The sequence below is a fragment of the Sciurus carolinensis genome, chromosome 4 (assembly GCF_902686445.1).
Source record: "Sciurus carolinensis chromosome 4, mSciCar1.2, whole genome shotgun sequence".
NCBI classification, from domain to species: Eukaryota; Metazoa; Chordata; class Mammalia; order Rodentia; family Sciuridae; genus Sciurus; species Sciurus carolinensis.
In genome coordinates this window covers 161599309-161612189 of record NC_062216.1, presented here as the reverse complement: position 1 = coordinate 161612189, position 12881 = coordinate 161599309, and the positions used below count along the sequence as shown (strand labels likewise).

The following is a 12881-nucleotide window of genomic DNA, read 5'->3' as shown; positions in this document are numbered from 1 at the left end:
AGCTGCCTAACACTGCACACCAGGCAAGTGCTCTATCACAGAGCTATACCCCCAGTCCCTCCCTCAATATTTTTGATCCGTGGTTGGTTGAATCTGTGAATATCAACCTGTGGATACAGAGGGCCAATTGTGATCATAATTCCCTTTCCCAAAAAATTTACCCATTCACCCAAACACAGACATTATGCTTGATATTGAGGGTGCTGGGGTGAATGGGGCAAGCATGGACCCTAAATCCTGGAGCTGATTCAAATGAGCATCCAAATATAAGTACCTTATGCTCCCAAAACTTAAGTTTTGTTTTTTTTTTTTTAAAGTACATACTTGTGATTTGGGCTACCAACTAATATATGTATGTGTTTTCTGTGTTCACATGGGTGCATGGGTGCACACAGGTATACTGATATGTGTGGGGATACATGTTCATACCTTCTAATATAAGAACCTTTCTGAAAAGGACCAAACTTAAAGTGGTACACAGTAAATGGCTATGTTGGGAGACCAGTGGCAAGACTTCAGTGGCTTTGCTCTTGGGCATGTGAAATGATTTTTAACTGGCTACTATTTTTTCATATTGGTAGTACATATGATTTTTTTTAATGCTCATACCCTACAGTTTGACATTTCAAGAAAACAAAGTTTTCAATGAGTCTGCTTTTTGCTCCATCCAGAAGATGCAAGACCATTTTGACTTGCATCATAAGTTCTTTCTGTAAATGCTTCTCTCTTACCTAGTAAGGACGGCTCGTGGTCCCCGGGCCCGGGCATGCATTTTATCCAGCACCATGTGTTTCAGTTTCTGATAGTACACAGGGCCAAAATAGATGTAGGCTTCTAAGGGCTCGCTGAAAGAAAAGTCAGAGTTTGGGGTTAAGAAACTAGGTTTGGGGGCTGGGATTGTAGCTCGGTGGTAGAGCACTTGCCAAGCACGTGTGAGGCACTGGGTTGGATCCTCAGCACCACATAAAAATAAATAAAATAAAGGTATTGTGTCTGTCTATAACCAAAAATATTAAAAAAAAAAAAAAAAAGAAAGAAAGAAACTAGGTTTGGGTGGGACATGGTAGACTGCAAGTTCAAACCCAGCCTTAGCAACTTAGTGAGGCCCCAAGCAACTTAGCAAGGCCCTGTCTCAAAAAATAAAATATAAAAAGAGCTGGGGATGTGGCTCAGTCGTTAAGCACCCCTGGGTTCAATCCCTGGTACCAAAAAACAAAGCAAAACAAAAACAAACAAAAAAATCAAAAAACTAAGAAAAGTATCATAACATATCATGAGAAACAGCAATTTAAACAAGTTGTGAAACTGGGTGCAGGGTGATCCCCTCTCACCACCTTTTCTTGCTTAGACTACGGTAACCAATCTCATGGTTCTCCCTATTTCAACTTTTATCCCCCAACAATCTAATTTTCTCATAATAAACAGGTTGAGTCCCTTTAAAATGTAAATCACAAAAAGGTATTTTATTCTAAACTTCCCCATCATTTCTCATCATGCTGAGAATTAATACAGCCAAGATTCTGTATAATAGCCAGAAGACCAAACAATCAGTTCCTGCCTACCTCAAACCCATTTTCTCTTGGCTCATTCTGCTCCAGCAATGCTGATCTCTTTATTCCTCAAATGTAACACACCGTCCAGGCCTCGGAGCCTTTGCATGTACTCTTTTTTTTGCCTGCAACACTCTCCTATCAGGTATTCACACGGCTCTGTCGAAAGTGCAGCTCCTCAGAGAGCCCTTTCCTAACCTCCCTTCCTGAAGGGTAGTCTTACTTCCTCCCAACAGCTGTCTCTGTCGTCAGTGCGCTTTCACCTTTTGCTATTATGGTATTTTTAATCACTTCTCTGGTTATTGCCTGTCTTCCCCACAAGAAGTAAACTGTAAAAATGAGCTCTCTGTCTCCTTTGTCACTGTGGCTCCAGCACCTCTAACAGTCTGGTACAGGTGCTTAATAAATGTTACATAACTTATTCAATGAATCTTTAGAAAAATTGTATAAGAGTTGTAAGAAGAGTGAACTACACCCGCTTTGACATAAAAAGCTTGTTTTTAATCCAGAATAAGAACATCTAGGGTATTGATGCCTTTGAGACATTTTTGACATTGTTCCTCAAAGAAAGAAAGCACCTACTCCATGCTACTTAATCCACACAACTATCTAGGGAGCACTATCACACCTACTTTGAAGATGAAGCAGTAAGGCCAGAGGATCTAAGAGAAGACAGAGCTGGTGAGTGGTGTAACCTGGATTCAAATTCAGAGCTCCCCTGCCACGCCGGTGCATACTGAGCCACAGTGGGATATAAACTGGGAAGAGCAAAGCAAGCCCCAGACTCAGCGGTGAGGCGTGCAAACATTTGGCCCTGCTGCGTGGTGTACTCCCACAAGCGCAGGCTTGGGCAGCCATTGAGTCGTTCTGCTGGTTTAAGCCCCACTAGACTTTTGGGGCCACAGAATGCAGTGGAAGGTGCAGTGGTGAGGGAATCCAGAGATCCTGTTCCTGTTCCAGTTCTATCCCACAGAAACATGAACGGTTTTCTTGGTTATATAACGAGGTCTGCCCAAGGTTATTTTTAGTTCTAATGACTGATTCTAGTCCTCTGCAACGTGGTTGCTCAGGGTAGAATTTATGGAACTCCGTTCCTCCATGCTACTGCATCATCAACAGAATAAATGAGTAATTCTTCCACCTCATGATGCTCAACAACAAGCAAGGGATGTATATTTTGAACTAACCAGCTGAACAGTGCTGCTTGAGCTTTGCCACGGAGGGCTGGGGTGCAGCTTAGTGGCTGAATGCCTGCCTAGTGTGCGGAGCACCGGGTTCCATCGCCAGCAACACACAAGAAAAGCAAAAACGAACAAACAAAAACACGTCTGCCATGGAGATAAACAGCAAAGAAATGAAAAGTCTGGCCGGGGGCACTGGGAGGAGGCTGTGAGGCCAGGGACACAGACTATAGCTGCACACATGATATAACCCCCCAGGATCTGTCAGTACAGTTCTGACATACAAACAAGAAGCTCCACCAAACTGGTCCTCTGGTTCTGTACACTTTCTGGTCAACAACTGCATTATTTCTGGGTGGAGCCTAAGATGACTGGTTTAACAAAAACAACTGTGCTTTGAAATGAACGTTTAGCTATTTTACTGACCATTTTTAAAAGGGACCATTCGTCTTTTCTAAAATATGATTTTTCTCTAATGCTTTGAGGAGGCACCTAAAGACATCCGCACTGTTACTGTCTGCACAGACCGCTTTAAGAGGCACTCCATGTTCTTAACAGCTCTGGATGTGGACGTGTCAATCACATCTGGAGAGTCTCTGCAGCACTGCACGGGCTCTGTCCTCACATGCTGACTCCCGAGTTTCACCTGCACCTCAAGCAGCTCACAACCTCAGAAGAAAAGTATAAGCACCAGGTCCCTGTGTTTGATCTGGCACAAGATACCAAGTGTTTCTTAATTTAAGCAACTGATTTGATCCTTTAAAACCCATGGTGAGTCAAAACCCTATCATTCACAGCAATTGCAAGGACCTGTTGCCCACAGGTTGACACCTTGCTCTGCTGGGTGACATGGCCTTTGCCCTCTCCAACCTTACTGAGCCCCCTCAACAGGAGCAGGACTGCCCTCTTCCAGTTCTCAGAATTTACTAATCACTTTCCCTGGGAAGGTGTCGAACGTTTTTTCCTCTGTATCCGCACCCTCCAAATGGCCTATTCTCCTCTATTAGCTTAAATGTCCACCTCCTCACAGGCATCTGCTCATTTCTCCATTGTCTTTATTTTCATGTGGATTTCTTTCTTTCCATTTCTTTGTTCAACAAGTGCTTCTAGAGCACCTACTATGTCATACCCTGTGCTAGCCTGGCAACTACAGCAGTAAAGAGACCCAGAGCCCAGTCCTGCTCAGGGCGGGTGCCCTTCAGGTGGCGAGTCATACAAGAGCAGTGAGGAGCATGATTAATCAGCATATGTGATGATGATGAGTCTACAGAGGGCAGCGAAGGAGGAAGTGCGGCCGGGGGCAGGAGTCATGTTTGGCCCTGCTGAGATGCTACTGTTTGTGGGTTTTTAAATGTCTAATAACAAATTTAAATGGTTTGCTCTATAGGCAAAGGGACCATGTCTATTCTATTTACCTTTATACATTTGATGCCTAGCACATATTATATGCTTAACACAACTTTAGGCCTCAGGCTACGTGTCAAAGCACCAACCGTCTGATAGTCAAATAAATGAAGAAGTCCAACAGTTAAGTGAAATCTTCTACGTTATATACGATAGAGGCCTTCCTTAAAAATAAAGTAGAACTAACATTTTGTTAAATTAAATCTTTTCTACTTTTTAAATTATAACCTTACCAACACAAATAGCCCTCTTCAATTTATCAGTTTTCTAAGTTTTCATTTTCTTATATCAGAGTTCTTAAAAGTTTCTTATTCTTTAAAGCTTAATGTTCAGTCCTTAAATCATACTTCTTTCTTTGAAGTGGGGTCTTGCTCTGTTGCCCAGGCTGGACTCAAATTCCTGGGCTCACACGGTCCTGCAAGCTCAGCCTCCTCGTAGCGGGGCCTGCAGACGAGCACCACCGTGCCCGGTTTTGAAGCCCACTCTTAGATACACCGACGGAGTACACCTTAAGGGCTCCTACGTATTCTAATAAAACCATTCTTTTTATTTAAAATGGCTCAACAGCATACTCACCCTGTGATGCCAGATGTGACATAGTCCTTCCCTAAGTAGTTATAACCATGGCGAACGAGGTCCTCACACACGTCCTTCACTTTACTCCCTCCGAATGCAGTGCCATAGTGGAACCTGCCATCTAACACACCCGCTTTGCCGGCCAGCAGCTCAATTAACTTTCCCACCTGTGGGATGTGAACAAATTAATTAAGTCCTCCCTGCGGTACAGGAATTTTCTTTACTTATTTATCTCTGGCTTATTCTCCCAAAAGGATATGAGACTACCACGATTATTAACAGTGATAAATTAACAGCAGCAGTATTCATCGATCTCTTGCTGTGTGACACAATCTATTGAAACAGCTTGACATGTACAGTCTAATTCTCTACATCTCAAACCCCCTACAATCATTCCCTCAGTTTCCAGGTGAGGAAACTGAACTAAAGGGGTAAAGTGACTTGCCCAATGCCATCGGTCAGTAAGAGGTGGAGCCAGGAAAATAGCAAGTGGTTGCTGAAAGGGAGACTCACATAGGTTCAGCACAAGGGGCTCTCTTCAGAGGGCTAATAAGTGCCTCACTTGGAAGACTCTGGATGTGCAGATGTGCTTCTCATTCTCTGTAGAAGAGAGTGGCCCAGGACTGCCAGGAACTAGGAGCTTGCTTATCCAGCAAGGGGTCAAGGACTTTTTTTAAAACTCAGTTTCAGGGTCCCATCACCTCCACTTACTACAACTAAGCTAACTGCCTGCTTTCTTCCTGGAAAGCTGTGTCTCTCAAAAGCCTAAAGGTAACTGACCGTCATTCTCGATGGGAAGCCATGTGGGTTCATTATGATGTCCGGACAGATGCCAGAATCACAAAACGGCATGTCCTCCTGGGGGACGATCAAACCACAAACACCTGGGGGAGAGAAGATTTCATGCAATGTAAAGCAAACTGGCAGAAAGAAGAATACAGTACTTAATTGGGATCTCCCTGCTGCTATCTCTATTTCCACTGCTCTAAAACCTGCCCTATGGGCTCTATCAAGAGTAACAAAAGCAATTTCCAACAATCCCGCAAGACAAACAGTGCAAAAATGACTCTCCCTGCAGAAAAGAACTGTAGCCTGTGGACTGTCCTGCTGGAGTGACACACAATGATGCTGTCAGGCTGCTTGCCCACCCTCCTGCGCCATGAAGACCAAAGAGTAGCAACTCGACTCCCTGGGGCCCAAGTGAAAGTCCCTGAAGCTTTAAGTCAGCAAAAACCTTGCTCCTTGCCAGCTAGGTGGTGATGGGTGAGGTTCTGCACCCAAATCACAGGAATCCAACACAGAACTGACTGAATAAGAGGGTGTATGTGAAATGCTGCTTTAAAAAGCTGCGGTAAGTCCTCATGTGTGGCTGACGTGCACAGCACTGGCTGGCTGCTGATTCTTGCCAGGGCTTCTCTGGCTGAGCCTACACTGCCCAAAGGAATTTTGATTCCTATAGCTTACAGTATGCTAAAAAAGCAATCTTTGATTGAACTTGCAAAGACAAATAAGAAAATTAAATGTCAAATCATTCTTGGAGAAAAACATTGGAATCAGAAATGGAATTCTAAGAATGAAAACAGAATAAAACAAAAACACTACCAACTCTGCAAACTACTGATATTCTCTTAAATTAATTGTATTTTACTACTCCCTTAATATTACTCTAAATTATAGGGGATTTTGTTGCTAAGTAGTTTTTAATTCTTGGGATTTCTTTTTCCTGGGAGGAGGAGAAGGAATAGAATTTAGATTTTTAACCACAATCTACATAATTTAGAATTGGAAAACTAGTGTACAATGGCACCAAATTAAGAAAAAAAAAAGTCTTCATAATGTAGTAAAATTCTTTTTTCCCTGTACGCAAAGTTATCAACCATCTGCACCTATTGAAAAAACTGTTCTTAATTTTTCATTCCTCATTCCAACTTCAACATAACATAATTAAACTACTGTATTAAAATTACTATATTTAAATTACTGTTATTTTTGCAGGGTTGGGGATCAAACCCAGGGCCTTGTGCATGGTAGGCAAGCACTGTACCATTGAGCCCCTCAAACTACCTTAAAATTTTTTGTGATCTGTTATAGTTGCAAGAGCTAAAGTCCATGGGAAAAGAGGCTATTCATGCCATCTGCCTATTTCATATTAGTTATTAATACTCCAATTTCTAGCAGCTGCCAACAAGATGTAATTAGGTCTGTGAAGCTGAATTCTAGAGCACAGGGCTACTTTAATTGGCATTTTGGTTGAAATGGTTTATTTATTATAAAGAACGTATACGTTCCTATGTGAAGAACAGAAGCAGTCATTCAGTTCACTTTATTTCAAATTCTACTACAATGTGTTAGAACTTAAATCAAGCAGAGTGTGTGACCCTCTTTTCTTTCCTCCAAAAATCCATCTTACCCACACTGAAATTATCTGACAAAACCCTAGGGTTACTGGGAAATCTGCTTTGAAAGAGATCAAATTGTAAATCTAGGTGCACCGACAACAACATTGTGCAGGAGTGACCAAAATGTTAAAAACAGCAGTTCCTGAAGGGACCGATCCTGGGACGCCTGGGTGAGAATGACATTTTGGTTGGTGAAGAGATGGAGGGTTCAGCTATAACCCTGAAAACAAAACTGAGGCAAAACACGCCATCCTCCGCAGAGGTTCACAGGGGGTGCGGTGTCTGCCGAGGATGTAAACCAGGCTGCTCAACCTCCCACAGAAGGTGAGGGGTGAGGGACAGGAGTTACAAAAATGACCATGGAAGCATGACATACTCAGATGGCAGGGAGAGGAGAGGGATGACTTGCACTTTGTATTTTCGGTTTTAGTTGCTACATTAAACCACGCAAATTCAACTTTGTTATATTATTAAAATAGAAGAAATGCTCAGTCCCCTAAAATCACAGTATCTAATAACTTTCCTTGAAATTTGATTAAGAATTTGTATATATACAGAGTCTTCTTTTTGAGAAGTTGTTTTCCTATCTGTCTCCTCCTGACACTTTCAAAAAAAAAATACGCGTAAGTAGCTTCCTGATTTTTTTCACTCTCTTGTAAGAACTGCTTTGGCTGCATCTGAACCAAGGGCACCTGTAAGCCAAAAATTAAATCTTCGCTAACTTAAAATTACTTTAGGCTCTGAAAACCCTTTTATATGCCAAGATGGTTCCCATAGCAGACAGCCCTGTGTTGTTTGTTTTGTGTGAAAGTGAATGATAAAAGATCCATGAAATCGACACAGAAAGCCAGAACAGCAGAAAGAACTGAGGGCTCTCCATCATTGCGGCTTCTACCCTCTGCTGACTTGTGGGACAATGGGAGCTACACATCCAACTGCAGATCTAACACAGCTGTGCATTTCATTAGATGAAGAGCATTAGTGACACAAGTAAATAATTAACTTATTCTGGTCCGCTGACTGTGCTTATGAGACCAGTCATAGCTGACAGATTTTAATACGAGTTAACACAAAGAGGCCATAATGAGCTTAGAAGTTAAAACAAAATATTTAGACAGAATTTGACGATCACGAATCTCAAATTAGACAGATGATTTTTAAGTTTGCATTTTACTGAACTCATTACGGACAAAAAGAGACTTCTCAACCTTAGAATCAGACTTTTCTTTTTTTAAAAGGGTATTTCTCTGTGTCAAAAGTCTTGAGTCCTTAAAGTGGGTAAGTTTCTTACTTTCCAATGGAAAATTAAAATTCTCTTTTCTCCAGGGACAGAGGCATAAAATCCACTGCAGTACTAAGAATTCTTAAAAGTTATGGTCACTTTCCTTCAATACTGGCCTAAAAATGTAAATGATATGCGGTACGCTTCAGTGTGTTAACCCTCCCCTGGACCCCTGAAAAGAGGATGGACTACAAATAAACCATATCTAATGGAAGCTGTTGTGAGACAATTACCAATTCATACCTTAAATGCTTACACAGCATTTCAGATTTTAAAATAAAATTTCATCCCCTGGTTCAAGCTGTGTCTCAACCCCATTGTTTATAGCACAACCTCCTGGTAGTAAAAGGCAAATGCACCAGTCAACAAGCCAAGGACATTTAGTGTACTCACTGGGACCTACTGGAAATCAGACCACAGACAGATCTTCAGGATTTTTAACAGATGCCAAAACCAAATAAAATAAAGAAAACCCAAATCTCGCAATGTTAGAGAAGAAGGGTACTGCAGATACCCAGTCATCAGGACATTATTCCATCATTGCTGACCTTCATTTCAAGTTGTAAAAAGGAAGAATGTAAGGAGTCTGAAGAGGCTACAAGTAGGTGTCAACCCACTCCAGACCCGGGGTCACAGCACTGTGCCATGTCTCAGACAGTGCAGGATCGGACATCAATTTTCTATTTCCAAGTCTATGGCTTCACAGAGTGACACAGAAATTGACTTGAGTGGTCTTAAAAGTAATTTGATTTTCTTAAAAGAAGGTATTTCTAATTATAAATAGCAACTGAATTATTCAAGTCATTTTTGGCTCTTAAAAAAATATTAGTTTTAGTTACTAGATCTGTGTAATGGACTACCTTAATTTGATTAGATAAGAACCTAAGAAAAAAATTAAAGCATTCCAAAACCATATCAAGAGAGGAAAATGAATAGCAACTAGAGAAGACAACGGTAGTGACATTCTTAATTTAAGAGCTGTTTCCAATGAGGCTTTAATGTGTTGAGATTTTCTAACTGCTGGTGGCCACGTTAGCCATTACTAAGCAGACACTGTGTCACAAGTACTGTGAGGAGGTGGGGACTGGATGAGGTTCAGGGTTCAAAAGCAGATAGGCGGAGGTAGCCCATGGACAAATTCAAGTGAATATTTCAGACTAGCACATTTATACAGTTTTGCTTGCTGCAGCTGAATGTGCTAAAGTGATGCAGGGCACATCTGGCAGGAGGGTCCACTGAAACCACCAATCAGCACCTGAACCACCTGCTTTTACTCTTGGCAGACACTTCACTGTTAGATAAGGCCATGTATTCTGCACAGCTGAACACCTTCTGCGCCGAACAACGGGTGAAACGATGCTCTGCTTTTTTCTGTATAGTCACAGTGCAAGAAGAGGGCCAGTGTTTAGTAAGGCATGAATGCTCTTCCATTGCCCAGCGTTGATGACGTTTGTAAACGTGGGGAAATGCCATCGGTGGAGATGATTACTCCTTGGACTTCAGACCAAGGGAGGGTGGGACAGCAAGGAATCAAGTGACCTTAATTTGGCTCTGCTGTTCAACAGATAGTCTGAGTTGGGGGGCCTTAGTAGTTTGGTCTTTCTTAAGGCAATTGTGTTAGAAGCACAGATGAGCTAATGTCTGAGAAGTACTTTCCTGGCCCTTTGAGAAAGGCTCCATTTAAATGTAAGGAATTATTATTATATAAGAAACCTCATTACTCTCAGCAGGAGGCATGCTAGCATAGGCAAGAAGACCAACCTAATGAATAGATGGCACAGGAGTACTTGCACTAACTTCGGCTAAAGAGGTGAAAAGAAGCACTAAGTTTCTGAGATCAGGCCATTTAACTTCATCAGGACGCTGCCTCCTAATAACTTCAGTTTCACAGGGCCTGAGGCTGGGATTTCTAGTGGGAAATAGCGTACTACAATGAATATGGCCCAAAATACGGCCAAAGAAGCAGACAGAAGGCTTTCAAGTTTGACTGTTCTTAGTAAGAAATGGTTTGCTTTGAATAAATTTATCTCTGTGGGCCTTAAAACATTCAGAAATGGAAATATCTAGACCAAAATGTGAAGGATAATCCTTCCCTCTTTCTAGTTATCAAACTAACCTTTTATTTTTCACACCACCACCACCTTAAATAATCCCCAGGGGGAGGGGTAGACAAAAACTGTAGCTTGTTCTGCTGTTGAATCACTTCCAGATCTATCATATCACTTGCCATATCCCAGTTGACATAATTTTAATTCAGCTCTTCCTTACATGTTAACAGATAAATAATGCATAAGAAAACTTGATTAGCTTTCTTATTAAAACATCACTCTAAATGAGAGGAGGCGCTAGAAGACAATACAGTTTTTACACGGCTTTCCCATGAGCAGTTGAATGGTTTGATGTGATAAATTTGCATAGTCTGAGCCACACAAAAGGCTGATTAATTGAAACCCTTACAATGCTTCTGGATGCAGCTATTGTAAAACAATAGCCATAGGAACTTTACAAAATACACACGGCTGAATGTGTCAAGAGCTTAATAAAATGTGTTGAGGCTACACTATTTGGAAACAGAATTGGAGATTTTTATTCTGGGCCATAAAACACTAAATACCCTAATTTCAAAGCTTTAGTTGGATATTTACTGAAAGGTCAGAGGGTTACAGGCTAGCTATCAAAGATCAAATTTTGTTCTTAAAAAGCAAATTAAATAAAATCTTCTTACAATAAGGCATCTATGTGTGCAAAATAATCCCGACTTCTAACATGAAAGTAAGAGCTGCTGGAATTTCTTTTTGGACCCAAACTCTGAAGGATCATCGGGCATCATGTACCTTATCTTGGGGCTCACACTGTTAGCCCTGCCTGGCCCCATCTCCCCTCCCACTTAGGAACTTCTATTCAAGCAGGATCAAGCAAAGGAGGGAGCCAAAGATATCCAGACTGTTTGAAGCCTCAGACTTGCAGAGAGGATTTTAGACAGTCTCAAGTACTACATGAGTACAAGGTGCTGTTATTATTACTACTTTAAATCAGGATCTTTTCATGCTCTGTTTTAGAAAGCATAATATAGAAAAAAATAACAAATAAAGCTCTGGCAAAACTAATTTTTAACCAGACTTGTTTAACAAATAAACTTTCTTCTCAGCTTTTCCAGCACATGTGAACGTACAGTTTCTAACTTCCTGCAGTCTCCCTATAGCTAGTGCATAAGTTCTTCAATGTGTTGGAAAGAGGGTAGGTTTTCTTTTCTTCTAAGAAACATTCAACCAAAATCTTAATAAATTAATTTGCAGGTTGCTGAATAACTTATTAATGCAAAATGCAGGCAAGTGACCTTATAATGGGACTTCTTTTGAAAAAGAAAGCATCCAAGATGAATCTTCCAAATCACTTAATCCACATATGCATCATCCTTACCAGCCAAAGATTGAAGGACACACTGAACGAGGAAGTAAAAAACTACCTTTGGCTAAGAGCAGACTTCTGTGTCACACAAAGGTTGGCTTCAGTCCATTTAAACTTGCTGTCTGGTCCTCAGGGCCTGGGGAGGGAGACGCCGAGGAGTGTATGCCATTATCTCAGATGTGCAGTTATTAAGAAGCTTCTGTTTGCCAGGACAAACACTCCTGCTCAAATACAGTATTTCTTCCTGAGGAATGCTCCTTGGGGTTGCTGCCCGATTCTGTGAGCTACAGGACCTCTGCTGGAGGTGCTAATCCTTTCTCACATGAGAAACTGAGAAATGTTCTTTCAGGGAAGTGATATATTGCTTTTTTTTCTCTTTCTCCACATCAAAGGAGTCTGCTTTTTCCTCCCTCGTGAATGGCAGCAAAAGTAAAAGGAAATCTGGAAATATAATAATTTGGTTTGCCTGAACACTGAATAAAACTTAACTTGGGAACTCCTTAGGCTAGTATAATTTTTGCTAAAGGATTAAAAAACAAAACAAAAAACAACAAAATATGGAGCAAGAAATCTAACAATGCACTAGCCATCAGAGAAAACAAGGTTCAAGATAAGACATTTACCCGATAAGTTCCCTCCATGTAATTTATACCTATGCTAAAAAGGCTTTTAATAGAAAGTCTAGCTCCTAACATGATTTCAATCAGCATTCTATGTGAATGTCTCTTTATCTTTAAAGTTGATCACAAAAAAAAACCATGAAGGGCAAACATAGAAGAACACACCAGACCCATGTCCAGTCCTTTTCCTCTTTGGAGCACCATCATGTGTCAGCCACACAAGGCATCACTGCAATGGACCTGGACTTCTAGAACTCTTAGAGAGGGGACCAAGGACTTCAGGCTTCCATACTTCTTCCTAGGTAGAACCAACTATACTTCCTTTCCTTTCTAAATAAGCACCCAACACATTCACAACTGCAGTGGGCTGAAGGTTACTGCTGAATAATTTGACCATGGCTGTACTTTGCATTCTGCTAAAGAGCGAACTGCCCTAGAAATTCTTGATCGATGGCTTGGCT

The 12881-nt window shown here is 41.3% G+C and overlaps 1 protein-coding gene across 2 annotated transcripts in view; it reads right to left on the bottom strand.

The window, feature by feature from the left end:
* Window positions 1–12881, bottom strand: part of Polr3b (RNA polymerase III subunit B) — a 130558-nt gene that overhangs the window by 15790 nt on the left and 101887 nt on the right. For both annotated transcript variants that reach the window (XM_047551347.1, XM_047551348.1), the window contains 3 exons: window positions 5492–5595; window positions 4712–4878; window positions 732–845 (listed from right to left, as the gene is read on the bottom strand). In XM_047551347.1, coding sequence (XP_047407303.1) covers window positions 732–845; window positions 4712–4878; window positions 5492–5595 — 385 coding nt within the window. The remainder of the gene's footprint in view (window positions 1–731; window positions 846–4711; window positions 4879–5491; window positions 5596–12881) is intronic.